This window comes from Xenopus laevis, chromosome 7S, assembly GCF_017654675.1.
Source record: "Xenopus laevis strain J_2021 chromosome 7S, Xenopus_laevis_v10.1, whole genome shotgun sequence".
Classification (NCBI taxonomy): domain Eukaryota; kingdom Metazoa; phylum Chordata; class Amphibia; order Anura; family Pipidae; genus Xenopus; species Xenopus laevis.
The window spans coordinates 73,708,545-73,728,011 of NC_054384.1; the positions used below are offsets into that span (position 1 = coordinate 73,708,545).

Sequence of the window (19,467 nt, forward strand, 5' to 3'; positions counted from 1 at the left end):
TTTAAATGAACTACATTTATTTAAAGCAAGTACAATATCAGTCAATTACATCAGTGCTTAGCCTTCCAAGCTCTTATGGAACTGAAAGTCATAAACATAACGTAATGCAGAGGCCTAGTCTGGAACAGAAACTTAGAACTGGGCAGCTATAAATGTAGGTTGCCCATTTTCTTAGAATTACTCTTTTATTTCAGATTCCTAAACAAACTGTGACCTCTGCATTAATACCATGCCCTTTATTTAGTGAGTTGCAGTAAAAAGAGATTTACTTGGAGGGTTGACCCATCCATAAACTGCAATTAAGTCTGCCAGTCACCAAGTCTAAACATTATCTAAATGTGGTTTAAGCAGAAACATTTTCTCTACTTGCTCTGTTTAGACTATTTATTATCAGTTTAGACTATTCACCAGCTCTGGAGCATAGGCAGTTTTCATCACTTCATTTGCTGAAATACACCAACAGAAAATACATCTCTTGTGTTATCTGATGTCTGGTCACATTACTTTCACTTTAGGAACACATTTATTTACAATTGAATTAGAGAATCCAGAAGGATTCTCGGCAGTTTATACATTTTTTATGAATTATTAAGGCTTTGCTGACTCAAAAATGTTTCTGACAGTCAGAAAGTTTCTTAAAAAACTGATAAATGCGTCGAAGTCAGAACTATTCTGTTTGCTAGAATGGCAATGACTAGTGGTGCTCAGCAGCAGACTAGGGTTCCCCTTCAACAGTAAGTGCAACAATACAAAAAAGTGCAATGAGAGCATTTTGACACAAGTACCTTAAATGAATGGGGCTTTAGGTGCAACTGACTACACAGAAATTAGCGAGACCCCCAACTGTACTTGCTGTCCTAAATGACTCATAAAGTGTTGCCCGATGAAAGAAAATGTAATTTTATGCAATTTTCAGATATACATTAATTAGAATACAGTATTTCATTGGTTTGAAGGTCATTTGATATTATATCATATAGCAAATATTATATTATATAGCAGAGTGATCCATCATTAGACTTTATAGCCAATTAGAAAAAATGCTTTAGTATAACTCACAACTTCCCCAATGTACACCAATGTACACCATAACAGAAGTATTTTTGACATATGAAGGATTGATAGTCTTAACTAGTGTAGGGAAACTGTCATGCTAACTATATTTAAATTGTGCACTTTTTCAGAAACAGCTTTGACTTTGTGGCCTGGCTCCCTGGTGTGACCTTAGACAAACAATGGAAATCGCTGCACACAACATTCTGCCACCAACATCTGTAAGTACATTATAGTTTACCTAAATATTCTTCTGTCCCATAAGCTGGTAGAATATAAGTTTTATTTGGAGTTTTCTTGAAGGTGCACTGGTTGTCAACTGTTTGGTTGGATATATGAGTCTGAATATGAACATTTCACATCAGCTCTGTCTATTCTGACACGATTTTCAATTGATTATTATTTGTGGGTTTTGAGTTATTTAATTCAGCAGCTCTCCAGTTTGTAATTTCACCAATCTGGTGGTTAGGGTCCAAATTACCATAGCAACCATGCATTGATTTGAATAAGAGACTGGAATATGAAAAGGAGAGAGCCTGAACAGAAAGATGAGCAATAAAGAGCTGCAATACCTATACTTTGTAGCCTTACAGGGCATTTGTGTTTTAGATGGAGTCAGTGACCCCCATTTGAAAGCTGAAAAGAGTCAGAAGAAGAAGGCATATAATTCAAAAACTATAAAAAAGAGAAAATGAAGTCCAATTGAAAATCTGCTTATAATTAGCTATTCTACTCTTGTAAGTCTCTTCAGCAGAGAGCGCCAAATAAACCTACAGGCAATCAGGTGGAACACAAAGTTTAAAGGGCGTTAAAATAAAAATAGCTAAAAGATTAATATGTATAAAAAATATACTAAAGACAGCTTTAGAGGAACACTTTCAGTGGGTTCAATAGTAGTTGGTAGTAGTTAACATTTAGTTAGAAGCTAGGTAGACATCACTAATATAAGATTAGTATAATATTTGTAGTTAGCATTCAGTTTTTGTTCTTTGTAACATGTGCATTGATGTTCTGCAACTGTCAGGCTTGGAATTTCTAATTCTGTCTCCTGGGGCTTAATTACCCTAGCTACCAAGCAGCAATTTAGAAGTCAGAATAGAAAATCAATACGGGAGGACCTGCAAAGAAACTAAGCAATAAAAAAATGGAACCTGTACAGTCAATCAGTTTCTGGTTGCCAGGGTGACAGACCCTATGGATCGGTTAGAGTTTTCAGATGCAGGCTGGAAACATGTCGAATAGGAATGATAACAAAAACAAAAATCTTACAAAATAAATTAGTAACTGAAAAGTTACTTCAGTGGCCCAGGGAAAAGAAACTAAGTTGACGGCACCATCTTATTAAACTTTTCCTTTTTGGACTTACATACTTCCCAAACATCGTTTTTTTGCGGAACAGTCCAGATTTTGACAATTCAACCCTCAGTCCCTGATTTTTAATGAAATGTCCTGAGTCTCGCTTTTATATCCTGCACTGATATCAGAAAAATTCATGAAACTTAATTAAATAAGAATCTTTTTGGCAGAGAGCCCAGAATACACAGCGCCTGCATTTAGATACAATTGTAACTAATGAGCTAAGCAAGCCTCTTGGAAGAAATGAGTCTAGCAGCCTAAAGGGCAATTACAACTACATTAGCAAAGCTTGAACTACACTTAAAATATGACCATAAAACCCCCAGAAAGGTATTCAGACTTTCCATAACCTGCCACATGTTGTAAAATAGATAGGGGGTGTGGTCAAAAATGGGCATGGCAGATCTTTTTGTCCCTCTTTATATTTTTCAAATGTTGGACGGTATGGACTTAGACTTATGTATTTGTAGTCGCATAACATCTCATGCCACTGCATATGCACAAGGCAAAGTTTGTGCTATGGATATCTACTATAGGTAACTGTGCCAACCTAGGTTATTTCTGTAAGAACACCACGGAGTGAGATAACCACTAAAAATGACTTTGGTGTTTAAAGAGCATCTATCAGGCACAGAAAAATGCACAGGCTACCCTAGGCTATAGCCAATGGCCTAGTGTGATAAGGGGGCCATCTACCTTTTTTTCCAATTATTATTTCTGGTTCCAGTGTGGGCAGCCATATAGGGGCATATACAGTATATATGCACTTAAGGAGTGAATTGCTTGAGGGGCAAATTCCCTCTACTGGAGTATGGGCTGAACTAGCTGGCGCCTCTGGTGGGGGATTTTCCGATGATAGATGCTCTTTAAGGAATTTGCTACAGTAATTGCTGTAATACAATTATGCTCTCACAACTGATTTTACATACCAGGGATTGCATTTAAGATATAACAATTGCTTGAGGTTAAGCCTGTAATTATAATGTAGCTTAAAGAGCAAAGTAATTAACAATAATAAGGGTGTCTTGTTTTGTAAGATAGAAAAAGGCTCACCCACAAATCACTTGAGAGTAGTCACTCAAACCACAACAGCAGGTACAACTGGCATTGGGGGTTACTGTCTAAGGCACCATGGGCTGGGATGTCACCTACCTGTTTTAGGACATTGTGTTTTGTATGCATTGTGATTTACCACATACAAGTACAATTTGGCTACATGTGCCACAGTGAAAAATTGTGAAATTCACAGACTGGCCTGTGGAGCAATCCATTATATTCCAAGGGAGAAGGGCAAAAAGTACAAGGAAGTTTGCTACTGACCTGATTGTCTGTCCAGCATACATTTACTGAAAATCATACGAAATATCAGCTATTTGCAATCATCACACATATCCTGATGCACCCGTAGACTAATAACTACTCATGCCTAATTCTAATATAGTGTTCTTCAAAAAATATAGTGTTCTTCCAAAAAAAAATCTGCTGGGTGGGATCAATTAGTAGCCAGGTAGACTACTTACTACTCATGCCTACTTCTAATATAGTGTTCTTCCAAAAAATATAATGTTCTTCCAAAAAAAAAAACTGCTGGGTGGGATCAATAAGTAGCCAGGTGGGGAAAAAAACATATGAACTTAATAAAAACCTAACCTGTCATAATAAAATGTTTTTTCAGAAAATACTATCAATATTCAGTCCAACCTGCTTCTGTTAAAAGTGTTCTATTGAGGTGGGGGCAGAACCAGAGAGATTACTAAGAAATGCAGCCAATATTTAGTGGCTTTAGGAAGGGAGACTTGTATATTTCATTATTTGTCTGTTGAGGGATATGTGTAGCTGTATTTTAATATCAACTGTTGTGGGCTGCAAGTAAGACATCTGTTATAGATCTTGGCAAAGCTTTTACTGCGAAACTCGCGTCGGCGTTACTCTGCTTCCACCAATTTTGAAATCTTTTAGATGGCAATTATTCTACTTTTTAACAGATCCGTAACATTACCATAGTGGGGTGGTGAAATCCTAGCCTGCTGCTCGGCTCATATCTCTTCTCTTGGTCCTCTGCCTAAATCTCAGGAGGCCAAGGATTTGTGGTTATGTGATATAGCCTTCTTCGGCTTAGGGCTTAGTTTAATATTTGAGACCAGAGTCCAGTTACTCTGCCTTCTCCTTTGTGGGATAGAAAATAATAGGTAGTAGAAATTGGGACAACTCCACCTTCTATTTTTTAATTTTCCTCCTAATCTTATGAATTCAAGTAGGTTGATTCACATTTTTACCCACAAATTAATGGTCACTCAAAATTAATTGTACCTTATAATCAATTACTATTATTGGCACTGCACTTTCAATCACATGAATTAATCACTTAATTTTAAAAATTGTCCTCCTCTGTGTTGTAATCAAACTAATTGTTTTTTATTAATTGATTGGAGAAACGTTGCTGAACATTAACGTAACGAGGATAAATCCCTAGTAGGGGACCTTTTTAATCATTATTAATAATCGTGGAATTGGTTTCTATTAATTTTTCAATTAATTTAGTTGGATGAACTGGTTTTAATCCACTGCACTGCATTTTAAAATATAATAAATTCCTTAAGTGATTGTTATATTCTGACAACCACTGGTGGTTCCTGTTGAGTTGCTTATATACATTTATTTAATTCTTAACTTATCTGGGTGTTGAATAAGGTATAATAATAGCCTTATTTTGTGACTGTTTAAATTAAATTGATTTAGCGGGGTACTTTTTTCCCTTTGGACTTTGTTAATTGTACTGTACTGACCACGGTAAGACCTCTGCTTTAATCTTAAGGATAAAACTACTAACACCTAACAAGGGTATCTTTGGTGTGTTTTTTTAATACATCTGTTATAGATCTACCATGTCCATACCTCCCAACTGTCCCGTTTTTTCACAGGACAGTCACGATTTTGAAAGATCAACCCGATGTCCCGGGTTTGTTACTGAAATGTCCCAACTTTCTCTTTGATCTTCTGCACTGAACTGCCAGAAAAAGATACACGTTTTCTAACTCAATTGGCTGTGGGCAAAGAGCCCAGAATAGATACTTAGATACTTTTGTAACAATGTAAGATAAGCAAGTCTCTTGGGGAAACTGACTTGCAGCTTAAAGGGCAATTCACCTTCATTAGCAAAACTGTAATAACACATAAATGTGTTAAAATTTTCATAACTTGTCAAATTCTATAAAATTCACATGGTAAATAGGGGGTGTGGCCACAGAAAATGTGCGCGGTCAAAAAATGTTCGCTGCTGCATGTGTATGCATGTCCAGCAGGCAGCCCTCCTGCATTTGAGGAAGGAAAACTATATCTGACTATGAATTCTGGGAGTTGTAGTTCGCCAACAGCTTTATGACTGCATACTGGACATTACAACAGATATTTTGAGCTTCCAGCAGCCCCCCCCCCCCGAGGTGCAACTGAGGAATTGTCACATGCTTACCCTTTAGTTAAAATATGGTGATTTATTTTTCTTTCTTTTTTTAACTCTTTATTTCATTGGTTTTATCACAAATAATAATTATAACAAAAGAGAAAGCAAAGAGAAATAAAACGAAAACAAATACAAAGGAAAAATGTGGAAAAGGTTATATAGTGCTGTGAAATATCTTAGAATTATACTAGGTGCAGTAGTACAAAACTTAGCCCCGTGGAATGGGGGTACAAGGCGGTATTACCAAATCAGTTTAACGTAATTGTGGACTGTAAGAGTTGGGGTCTTAATCAGGTTATCTGGCGTCCAGTCTTCCATTCTCTTTCTCTTTAGAGCTACATATTGAGAATAGAGTTCCAGGTCATTGGGATGTTGGGGAAATAGTATACCCAATTTTCCCATATTTTGTCATAAGTGGGCATTTTGTTGTTGTGTATTGCTTCTACTTTACCTTGGACTTCGTTCAATTTTTGTTTTTAAATGTGGGTTAAAAGAACCAAAATAGAGAGAAATACAAAATATAGCACATCTTTTCCTGTTCATCTGCATCGTCAGTAGTGCTAGATAATAAATATTTGAATGATGAAAAAAATCTAAATGCACTGTATGTATGTATATATATATTTTTTTTTTTTTGAATAAATTACCCCCTCTTGTAAATTATAAGGATATTATAAGTTACCGACTAGTTTCATGACCATATAAAAACACGGGGCCGAAGGCCGAGTGTTTTTATACAGGTCATGGAACTCTGAGGTTACTTCTAATATCCTCATATTTTGCAACTGGGGGTACTTTATTTATTATAATACACAAAATTCAGTGAGTCATGTGACAGAAATTACATCAGAACTCACCGTTTATAACTGATGACATCAGAACTCACCGTTTAGAAGGATAGAATTTACAGGATATTCATAGCTTTATATATATATATATATATACTGCTGTAAGGATTATCTTGTGTGATGTGTTTCATGTGGGCTCAGCAGGCAGGAAAGCTTACTGAGGTTCACATCTGTTTTCTGTTATGTTTCCTGTGACACCATCCTATAAACTACAGGTTGCCATAGAGACATAAGCGTGACACACCATATGCTGGTAGGATCCCATTATGAGCATGCTCAGTTCCACTGCTCGCCCCCTCCCAGCCCTGCTCTCAAGGTCTGGTTTCAAATTAACGGGCTGCATGGACCGGCTTTATCCCTGATGGCTCCCCCAGTCTTTGTTTCTGGAAATAGCCGGGGAGCATAGGGAGCATTTGTGGCAGTAAGAGAAGAGAGTCACGTTTGAGGTAGCTCTTTACTGAATGATGATTGCCAGTCTGGCCAGAGGGAATTTGCTGGACATTATTAATGAAGGATTCCCAGAGGTAAATTCATGTTTTATTAAGCCGTTTCTTTGCGTTGATGACAGTATAACCCTTTATGCCCTATCCCTGCAAAGAGATGCGAAAAAGTTGTAAAAGTTGGGGTAACTAAGTGCATTGCTTTCGAGCGCTTCCTTTTCTCAGCATCAATGCAACTGGAACTAGATCATATTATCCTCCTGTCATCTTATCTCTAGCAGGCTTGCACATTAGATCATTGTACATTGTACAGTATATCATCTTACTCTCTGACACTATGTCATTTAAATATGTATTCCTCAGTAAGCCATTTTAATTCAAGTAGGTTTGTATCACTCTATCTTGTGAAAATCAGGTAGGCTTTGTACTCAAATATCTGTACAATTTTTGTTTCTACGCATTTTATATCACATTAGTGTCAGCATGTATAAAGATTCATGAGCTATTTTAATAGACAGATTCGGACCTTACAGTATCCCAGCCACTCCAGACAACTGACAGCTCTGGAGAAAGTTGATGGGAGTTGTAGTCAAACAATAGTTGGACCTTTGCATCAGCTTACTATGTATGCCTTAAACCAGGAGTGTCCATACTTTACTAATGAGGAGTCTACTTTTAGTGATGTTGCCCCATTATGATCTACATCGATAAAAGCATTGTTAGCATTCTGTTCCATTGAAAACATTACTTAATATTAATTATTACTTAATATTATATTGATTTATGAGCAAATGTATATTTATGTATAATATATGTTTAACTAACAACTATTTATTATGTAACTTTAATAAATAAACTAATAAATATCTTAATGAAAAGAATGAGATGGGAGGGTGATTTATACAAGCTGTTTGTTGACAGTTTCTTGATATCTACTGATCACCAGCTAAAGGTCTACTGGTAGATCCCGATCTACATTGGGCACCCCTGCCTTAAACGTTGGCCTTTTTGCCATTAATGGGTCTGATTTACAAACATAGTAACAAAGTTAGGTAGAAAAAAGACACACGTCCATCAAGTTCAACCTTTAACTCTATTTTAACCTGCCTAACTGCTTATTGGTCCAGAGGAAGGCAAAAAAAAACAAACATTTGAAGCCTCTCCAATTTGAGGGGGAAAAAATCCTTCTGGACTTCAGACCAGTCCTTGGATCAACTTATACTATGAGCTATCTTCCATAACCCTGTATTCCCTTACTTGCTAAAAAAAGCCATCCAATCCCTTCTTAAAGCTATCTAATGTATCAGCCTGTACGACTGACAAACATATAGTATGTATTACTTGCTAGTGTACTTGCAAACAACACTCAATCATCAATTAGTTCTGAACAGTCTACTAGGAGTCCTACAATGAAAGCAATATTCTGATTGTTTGCTATTGGCAACTGCACTTAGATCTTATGGAATAAGCCACATGCTCTGTGTATGTTATGTAAGGGCAACTTCAATTTTTTTGGTAATTGTGAGCTCTTGTGAGCAATGGCAGAAGTCCAGTGACCCATTTGAAGATGTTAGCCTTCCTGACATTCAAGTCTCTGAAAAAAACTCAATTCGAGTTTAGTTGAATTCGGTTTGGTTTTGGGTCGGTAATATTAGTTTGAGGTTTTTTCTTAAATAAGATACTATTCGAATTTCGAGGTCATTCGAGGTAAAAAAAAACCTCTAACATTCAACCTAAATCTGCCCCATACAGTAAGGTTATCAGTCAACTAAAGAGATGAAAGCTAACCCCATTATAATGATCCTCCCCAGGTATTTCTGAGACCTTATTTCATGTTATCATTTAGGGGCATATTTATCAGGGTTCGAATTTGAAAAACTTCGAAATTCGAAAAGACCAACCGAAATTATGTCAAAGTTTTTTTTTGGCCAAATAGGTCTGGTTTCGATCGAATAGGTCCGTATTTGGCCGAATAAGAATCGTACGAATCAAAGTAATAGCGCATTCGATCTAATTAGAATCAACGTTTTTCCCCAAAAAAAACTTGATTTTTCAAAGTCCACCAATTGAATCCAAAAAGGTTCTAGGAGGTCCCCCATAGGCTAAAACCAGTGGCTTAACTAGATGTTGCTGGGCCCCACAGCAAATTAATTTTAGGGCCCCCAACATATCCAGTGTTTGTCCTGTTTTACCAATATATGTTCAAATTGCTCATCAATGAGAGCCTCATGGGGCCCCCTGTACCTCCTGGGCCCCCCTGCAGCCGCAGGGTCTGCTTCCTCTGTAGTTACGCCCCTGGCTAAAACTGCAATTTTTTAATTGTAACAAATTCTGACCCAAGAAGAAATATTAATGCTCCACTAGCATCTTACCGAAAGACAAGAGGCATATAATTTCTACCTTAAAGGAATACTGTCATGGGAATTTTTTTTAAACGTATATCAGTTAATAGTGCTGCTCCAGCCGAATTCTGCACTGAAATCCGTTTCTCAAAAGAGCAAAAAGATTTTTTATATTTAATTTTGAAATCTGACATGGGGCTAGACATAATGTATTGTCAGTTTCAGCTGCCCCCAGACATGTGACTTGTGCTCTGATAAACTTGAGTCACGCTTTACTGCTGTACTGCAAGTCATTCAGATATCACCCCCCTCCCAGCAGCCTAACAACAGAACAATGGGAAGGTAACCAGACGGCAGCTCCCTAAACAAGATTACAGCTGCCTGGTAGATCTAAGCGCAGCACTCAATAGTAAAATCCAGGTCCCACTGTGACTCCTCCAGTTACAAGTGCTGGCTCTTTCTGAAAGCACATGACCAGGCAAAATGACCTGAGATGGCTGCCTACACACCAATATTACAACTAAAAAAAATACACTTGCTGGTTCAGGAATGAAATTTTATATTGCAGAGCTCAGTGTCTCTAGATATTTAAAATTGTGTCTTAGTAGGGGGCGGGGGGCCGGACGTGTCTTAGTAGGGGGGCGGGGGGCTGAAGGGGGTCCTGGACAGTAGTCCCGGTGGGCCCCGGGCCCCCCAGTCTGACCCTGCCTCAGCTGCTCAGATGCTGCCAGGTCTTAAAGTGAGAGGACCAGGGAGAAAGTTCTGGACAGGCAAGGGAACCGTAACATATACACGAGGAATGGGGAATAGAGAGTGAAGTTGTGGAACAGGCTGTGACAGTACCAACCAGACAGACAGTGCAGTCCAGAATCAGGAGTGTAGTCAGACAAACCCAATCTGTAACATGGTACAAAGTAGGGTTGCCACCTCAACCCTTTAAAACCGAACACATATGAAAGCCACAGCCTGCATGGCTAATTAGCAATTCATTTAGATGCATGATGCATGGCTGCCCATAAATCAGTTCCGTCTGGAGCATGCATCTAAATGAATTGCTAATTAGCCATGCAGGCTGTGGATTCCATATTTGTTCGGTTTTAAAGGGGTGAGGTGGCAACCCTAGTACAAAGTCAGGATCCAGGAGCCAAACAGGCAAGGGTCAGTTCAGTCAGCGATACAGCAAGTTCAAAACCAGGCAACGGTCAGGAACAGATAATCAGACGAGAATCACACCCAGGAAATAGACCAACATTGGGCGATAAGTCAGTGTAGAGTAGGGGGTTTTATATCCAGACTAAAGACTTACACAGTAGTGATGTGCAGGCTGACCTGATACCTACGGGACCCACGGGTTTACTTGCAGTTACAAAGCATAGCCATAGCAGTGAATCAGGGCCTTCGTAATGCTCAAATATAGCATCGGTAATGCAGACAGCACAGAAATATCAGGTCCCTGGTTGAACTCCAGGCAGGTTACCCCCTTAATGTCTCTGGCTAAGAGTTAGAGAACTGCAAAGCAGGACATTGAGTTCTGGCTATTGTGTTTGACATCCATCCATTACATTTTTGTACTATATTAGAAACATTTTTTATTTTATGTAGCCTGTCTATTTACCTAGTTTTTATTTTCACGCTGAGCGGTTCCTTTAAGGTATGACGATCCAAATTACAGAATGATTTATTGTCCAGTAATCCCCAGGTTTATCTGCTGATTGTTGTTTGTTGACTTTTCTGAATATTCTGGTCCGATACTGTGACAACAGAGTTATTACCCCTTAATGAATAGTACTACTTGGCAGCATTCCATAGCCTGTGATCAGATTAATATTTTTCCTAATTAAAATCCAAGTGATACAATTTATCCGCCTGTTATGTTTAATGGACCTTTCATTTAAATATTTTATGGTTTTCAGATCATATTATCTTGGAAAAAGAAGACATGTTTGGAAACATCTCTTGGGCAAAAGGAGAAATGATCTTCTGATTCTCATTCTACTTACTGTAAAGCCTTCGTTCCTTTAACTTATGTAAAGGAAATTGTCATGACAATATCAAGTTGATTGTTTTTGGCATTTTCATTTACAAAAATAACTAAAGGATCAAACCAAATTTTACACAATGGAGCCCTCATTCCCCTGCCCAAAGCAGAGCTGCACAGCAGGGTTGGTTGCAACCTGTTATCCAGAAGACAGTCTCCCATTGACTCCATTTTAATCAAATAATTCAACTGTTTAAGAATTATTTCTTTTTAATAATAAAACAGTGCCTTGAACTTCATCCCAACTAAGATAAAATGAACCCTTATTGGAACAAAACAATCTTAATGGTTTTTTTTAAAGTTTGTTTTAGTAGACAATGTAGGTCACAAAATACAGAAAGATCCCTTATCTAAAAACCTGAGGTCCCAGTCATTCTGTATAACAGGTCCCATACCTGTACAAGCTCCAGCTTCATAATGACAACCACGGAGTGTCTGACAGCATATGCCAAACACGGTGGCCTCTACATCCTCTGCACAGCTCTAAATTGGCCTTTATATACAGGGTATAGGGAAGTATAGATGATGTGGTTGAGAAAGAAGGGTCTGTGCAAGGGCCTGATTGTGTAAAATAATTTTTATTTTCCTTTAATGTTTCTCATGGTAAAGGCAATATTTGAATACAGGTATCAGGCGCTGTGGTAGGTCTGACGAATTAATAGCCTCCCCTATGCCTCTTACTGGAACTTAGAGCCCGAATGGAGACAGGAATAAGTCCAGGTAGAGAGTAACAGAGGTGCCGGTAGTAGGTGTTCAGCAGCACTTGTGTAGAAACCGAGTCGAAGTATCCGAATAGGGTAAAACGAGGACGTAGTCAAGCCAGGCAAGGTCAGGAAACAGGATCTGCGGTACCGAGGGAGAATCCGAAAGAAGAGTCGATAAACAGGCCAAAATATTCAGGAAACCAATGGATCAGACAGTCAAAAGTTCAGGAACGCTTAGTGTCAAGGCAAGATCACTTCGCAGTGATTTGCAGGCCTCGGCGTCCTTTTACGCGCTGTGCGCATGCGTCAAAAACGGGCGCGCGCCCGCGAACCTTCGTCCGCGCGCGCGCGCGACCAACTCGACGCGGACGCGCCGATGCGCGAAAATGACGCGACCTCTCGCGAGGGCAGACATCAGCACCAGAGGACTGACATTGCCCCCCCTCAAGGCGCGGCCTCAGGACGGGCCCCGGCTTAGCAGGATAGCGTTTGTGAAACAGCTTAATAAGCTGAGGAGCATGAACATTGTTTGTTGGTTCCCAAGACCTCTCTTCAGGAGAATACCCCTTCCAATGTATAAGATATTGTAACTGACCTCTGTGGTACCTGGAATCCAGAATTGCACCTACTTCGAATTCCTCGACCCCTTGGATAGACACTGGCACTGGAGGAGAAGAAGAACGACCAGGAAACGTGTTCTTGACAACTGGCTTGAAAAGAGACACATGAAATACTGGATGGATCTTGAAGGATGCCGGTAACTTCAGCTTGAAAGCCACTTTATTTATTTGTTGAGTGATGATAAATGGGCCAAGAAATTTCTGTCCTAACTTCTTGGAAGGGCAGTCTAATTTAACATGCTGAGTGGACAACCATACTTGATCCCTACCTTAAATTCTGGACCTCCTCTTCTCTTTCTGTCAGCAAAAAACTTGTACGATCTCTGTGACAAAGTCATAGCTTGCTGGATCTTTTGAAGATTACTTGACAAAAAGGCAAGTCGGTCTTGTAGTAAGGGTACTGTTACTTCTCTGGGTAGGTTGGGTAATACCTGAGGATGAAAGCCGTAATTGGCAAAGAAAGGAGTCTCCTTGGTAGAAGAGTGCACAGAGTTATTGTATGAAAATTCAGCAAATGGAAGAAGTTGATACCAATCATCTTGTAGGAAGGAAGTAAAGCAACGAAGATACTGCTCAAGGGTTTGATTTGTTCTTTCTGTTTGCCCGTTAGTTTCAGGGTGAAAAGCTGTGGAAAAAAGAAGTTTAATCTTCAGGGACTGACAAAGTGCTCTCCAGAATTTGGATGTGAATTGAACTCCCCTGTCGGACACGATCTCATCAGGAACTCCATGTAGTCTGATGATTTCTTTAATGAAGACCTCAGCCGTAGAGGCAGCAGAAGGAATACCCGTGAGGGGAATAAAGTGCGCCATCTTGGATAAACGGTCAACCACAACAAAATTGTATTAAAACCCTGTGAGGGAGGTAATTCCACAATAAAGTCCACTGAAATAGATCCCAAAACCTGTCAGGGACTGGTAAAGGATGAAGAAGTCCCATGGGTCGTGAACGGGAGAATTTAAAACGAGCACAGGTCTCACAAGAACGGACAAACAACCTACAATCCTTATTTATCCCTGGCCAAAAAAAAAGTCTTTTAGCTAAGTCAATGGTTTTCTTTGTTCCCAAATGCCCAGACAAAGGATGATTATGAACAAATTGAAGAACCTCCACACGAAGTTTCTCAGGAACAAAAATTCTATTCTTGAAGAAGAGAAAACCATCCTTTGGTTCTAGATCCGGGGCGGTATCAGAGGCAGAAGAAGCTTCTTTGACTCTAGACATAAGTTCAGACTGTAACAAAAGGAAGTTTTGTGGTAAGAGGATGGTATGGGTCTGTTCAGGGCATTCACCTTCTTCGGAAAACATACGGGAAAGGGCATCAGCCTTGCCATTCTTGGCTCCTGGTCTGTAAGTAATGTGAAAATTGAAACGAGAAAAGAATAAGGCCCACCTCGCCTGTCGAGGCTTGAGACGTTTGGCTGTACGCAAATATTCCAAATTCTTGTGATCCGAGAAAATTAAAACAGGATGTGCAGCTCCTTCCAACAAATGTCTCCACTCTTCAAAGGCAGCCTTAATTGCGAGGAGTTCCCTATCGGAAACATCATAATTCTTCTCAGAGGATGAAAGTTTCTTGGAAAAAAAAGCTACAGGAAAAAGAGAACCTTGGGATCCAAACCTTTGAGAAAGAATAGCCCCTACCGCGACTTCAGAAGCATCTACTTCAAGGACAAAAGGCAAAGCAGGATCTGCATGTTTAAGAATCTGGGCCGAGACAAATAATTCTTTCAATCTTTGAAAGGCAGACTGAGCTTGAGGAGTCCAGAAAAAATGTCTAGAAGAGCTGGTTAAATCTGTAATGGGGGCAATGATTCTAGAAAAGTCTTTAATAAACTTTCTGTAAAAATTGGCGAAACCCACAAATCTTTGAACTGCTTTGCGACTGTCAGGCGTTGGCCACTCAAGAATCGTCGCAACCTTCTTCTTGTCCATACATATTCCTTGGTCAGAGATGATGAAGCCTAAGAATTCGATGGAAGTTTTATTAAATTCACACTTTTCCAATTTAGCAAAAAGACCATGGGTCCGGAGTCTGTTGAAAACCCTCTTCATATGTTGAATATGCTCTTCTAACGATGCAGAAAAAATAAGTATGTCATCCAAATAGACAATAACAAATTGATCGAGGATGTCTCTAAAAATATCATTGACGAAGTGCTGAAACGTCGCGGGGGCATTGCAGAGACCAAACGGCATGACAAGGTATTCAAAATGCCCATAGCGAGATCTAAAGGCTGTCTTCCACTCATCGCCCTCCCGAATTCTCACCAAATTGTAGGCCCCTCGTAGATCGAGCTTTGAGAATATCTTTGCACCTCGAAGATTTTGAAATAGTTCATGAATAAGAGGAAGAGGATAACGATTCTTGACAGTTATATGGTTTAACTGCCTATAGTCAATGCATGGACGTAAAGAGTGATCCTTCTTCTCTACGAAAAATATGCCAGCCCCAGCTGGCGAAGTTGACGGACGGATGAATCCTTTCTTTAAATTCTCGTCAATATAATTCTTTAATACCAGTAGTTCAGGTTCTGAAAGAGGGTAGATACGTCCGAAGGGAATAGCCGCTCCGGGAAGAAGATCAATCGGGCAATCATAAACCCGATGAGGGGGAAGCTTGTCAGCCCCCTTCTCATCAAAAACGTCTAGGAATTCATGCAAAAAGGAAGGTATTGTCGTTAGACGAACATCACCGGGTGTATATAGGGCTAGGGAAGTATTTTCACAACTCTTAGTGGCTAAATGAGTGACACCAAACTTTGAGTTGAATTGCAGAACACCAGTGCACCAATTTATTGAAGGGTTGTGACGTCTCAACCAGGGTAATCCAAAAATAACGGGGAACAAAGGAGAAAAATGACATTGAATACAATAGACTCTGAATAGTAGGGAGTAATCAAAAACATTCAGGGGAATCGTCTCATGTGTCACAGGCCCGGAAGAAAGTGGTGACCCATCGGCTGTTCTTACAGAAAAGGGATCTTGTTTAAGACGAATGGGAATGTCGTGATTCTTAACAAACTCAGAGTCAAGGAAACAGTCACAAGCCCCAGAGTCAATGATGGCAGAAGCTTTAATTCTTCCTTGGAGCCACTGTAGAGAAATGGGAAGAATTAATGGTGAAACTCCCCTAGATGAGGTGTTAACGGACAAAAAAGACAGTCTTGTTTTACCTGAAGGACGAGTGGGACAATCCTTCAAGAAATGGCCAGACAAACCGCAGTATAGACAGAGATTTAATTGGCGTCTACGAAGTCTTTCTTCAGGTGAAATGGCCGATCTTAAAAGACCAATTTGCATGGGCTCACCCGATTCCACAGCAGATGAAGAAGAAGAAAAACGAGGGAGCAAAGGAGCCTTGGGAAGGAGCCAGGAAGAAGATCTTTCAGCACGTCTTTCTCTTAGGCGTTGATCCATCTGAATCACCAGATCAATAAGGCCTTCCAGATCAGTAGGCATTGCTACACGAGACAATTCGTCTCTTAAGGCATCAGAGAGACCAATACGGAATTGATGTCTTAAAGCTTTATCATTCCATTCCGTGTCTGCAGCGTACCTCCGGAAGTCTGAGATGTACTCTTCCACGGGTCGTCTTTCTTGACGAAGACAACGAATAGCTGCTTCAGCAGACACGTCACGTCTAGGGTCATCGTAGATTTGACCCAATGCCTGGAAAAAAGTACTAGAGTCATTCAGGAGTGGACTTTGACTCTCCATGAGACGATGTGCCCAAGCTTGCGGTTCCCCAGACAGTAGAGAAATAATCACTCCCACCTTGACTTGTTCGGAGGCATAGGTCTGTGGCTTTAAGGAGAAGACCAGGCGGCAGCCATGGAAAAAAGCCCGGAAAAGTTTTCTATCTCCAGCGAATTTTTCAGGTAGCGCCACCTTGGGTTCAGAAAATGCAGGAGCAGAAGCGGTAGGTAGAGCTTGAGATGCGGGAGCTGGAGGAGGGTTGTCAGGAGAAGCAAGATCTTGTAGCTGCAGCTGGATCTGTTGATAACCCCCTTGGAGGTCTCGCACCGCCTTGGTGAGAGAAGTGATTTGCTGCACGAGGGCATCAAATGGCTTAGAGGCTTGATCACCGTCAGACTCCATACTTGGCGAAGTGATACTATCAGGCGCTGTGGTAGGTCTGACGAATTAATAGCCTCCCCTATGCCTCTTACTGGAACTTAGAGCCCGAATGGAGACAGGAATAAGTCCAGGTAGAGAGTAACAGAGGTGCCGGTAGTAGGTGTTCAGCAGCACTTGTGTAGAAACCGAGTCGAAGTATCCGAATAGGGTAAAACGAGGACGTAGTCAAGCCAGGCAAGGTCAGGAAACAGGATCTGCGGTACCGAGGGAGAATCCGAAAGAAGAGTCGATAAACAGGCCAAAATATTCAGGAAACCAATGGATCAGACAGTCAAAAGTTCAGGAACGCTTAGTGTCAAGGCAAGATCACTTCGCAGTGATTTGCAGGCCTCGGCGTCCTTTTACGCGCTGTGCGCATGCGTCAAAAACGGGCGCGCGCCCGCGAACCTTCGTCCGCGCGCGCGCGCGACCAACTCGACGCGGACGCGCCGATGCGCGAAAATGACGCGACCTCTCGCGAGGGCAGACATCAGCACCAGAGGACTGACAACAGGTATACAGGAATCTGTTATTCAGAATGCTTGGGACCCGGGGCTTTCCTGATAATTCGATCTTCATACCTTAAGTCTACTAGAAAATCATGGCCTTTAGATACAAGGTATAGGGAAGTATAGGTGATGTAGTTGAGAAAGAAGGGTCTGTGCAAGGGCCTGATTGTCTAAAATAATTTTTATTCTTCTTTAATGTTTCTCATGGCAAAGGCAATATTTGAATACAGGTATGGGATCTGTCATCCAGAATGCTCGGGACCTTGGGTTTTCCGGATAACTGATCTTTCCGTAATTCCGATCTTCATACCTTAAGTCTACTAGAAATCATGTAAACATTAAATAAACCCAATAGGCTGGTTGTCCTTCCAATAAGGATTAATTATCTAATCTAATTATATCTTAATTTGGATCAAGTATGAGGCACTGTTTTATTATCACAAAGAAAAAAGGAAATTATTTTTCAAAATTTGGATTATTTGGATAAAATGAGTCGATGGGAGTTGACCTTTCCATAATTTGGAGCTTTCTGGATAACGGGTTTCCAGATAATGGATCCCATAGCTGTATTTGAATCCATTGTTTTATCAGAGACAAACTTTACCATATTCACATTATCTTTTAAAATAACATTGGTTTTGGCCTCCGTGATGATACGTACCTCGGAGTGGATCATCAGAGCTGACATTCAAATAGGGTGCTCCCTGTAAAAGCTGGGTACATCATCTCAGCAGCACTAACGGATGTTGTGGAGACAGAATGTGGAGTGCGCAGTACTAAAATATAGGCATTTACTAATAAGGGTGGAAAACCTATAAAAGAGTAGAAGATTCTTGTCTTTTTCTTTCGTTATATGTGTTAAATAACCGTATTTCTGTATTATAGAACAGTTTTGTATCTTGGTGTATGTTGTGTAGTACAGGTATAGAGGGAAGAAAACATTCCATAGTGTGTTGCATAGCTATTATGCATTTCATAATGTACACACAGTAAAATTAAAAGTGACTTTAGGTAGTATTTTAATGTAGAATTAGTATGCATCAAATCAACTTGCCACTGGCCTTCTGCTCCAGTGGGGTCACTATTCAGGCCAATGCAATTATGTTAAGAAGCTTACAGTTTCCCCAAGAGGCTCTGGCAAACTAAACTAAAGGGGAGGGGGTAGAGCACTCACATAGTTTTTCTTCTGGCTGACTGAGCTGCTCCCTGTCTGAGTCAGTTTATTCCACTGTAAAAACAAGCGTCTGGGAAGCTGATTTCATCTGTGTTTTAGCAACATGGGTGATGGCCCAGTGTGGGTTACTAAATATACTGAATATACTGTTATCATTAGTTATAAAGATCTAATTAAGTATTTCTGTAAGGTTTTATATAATGCATATGTTTGTTTTACCTTCCTGATACAATTACAGTACATTTCTGAAGCACCTTACAGAGATTATAGATTATTTACATCAGTCCCTTCCTAAATGGAGTTTACTGTATAGGCTCTCTATCACATTCACTCATAGTTCGGCCAGTTTTATCAGGAGCCAATTAACCTGCCTGTGTTTTTTTGTAGTGTGGGAAGAAGTTAGGGTACCCATAGGGCCGGATTTACATAGCGGGCACCCCTAGGCCCACTGCTGTTCATCGCTCCTGTCCTCTCCCCTTTATTTGCACAAATTTTCATCATCGGGACTGGATCAATGGGGATTTGCGCACAGGAAATTTAAAAACCTATTTTATCTGCTGCACATCCCCAGTGTTTGTGAACCAATGTGGGTGTGGTTGGGCAGCCTGCCGCCCCCTAAAATCCTGCCACCCTAGGCCCGGGCCTTGGTGGCCTTTCCACAAATCCAGGCCTGGATACCCAAAGGAAATCCCACACAGACACAAGGGTAACATGTAGGTATTACACTGGCTACAATCAAACTCAGAACCCCAATGCAAGGTAGCAGTGCTATCTATTGCACAACTGTGCTGTCCTTAGTTTTTG

The 19,467-nt window shown here is 40.2% G+C and overlaps 1 protein-coding gene across 3 annotated transcripts in view; it reads left to right on the forward strand.

The window, feature by feature from the left end:
- LOC108705523 (dixin-like) overlaps positions 1–19,467 on the forward strand; it is an 82,432-nt gene that overhangs the window by 3,189 nt on the left and 59,776 nt on the right. The window contains exon 2 of one of the 3 annotated variants that reach the window (XM_041571391.1): positions 1,185–1,274. In XM_041571391.1, coding sequence (XP_041427325.1) covers positions 1,236–1,274 — 39 coding nt within the window. In that variant the 5' untranslated portion in view covers positions 1,185–1,235. Of the gene's footprint in view, positions 1–1,184; positions 1,275–7,001; positions 7,242–19,467 lie in introns of those variants that run through there. The other 2 variants (XM_041571393.1, XM_041571390.1) reach the window with 2 other exon arrangements.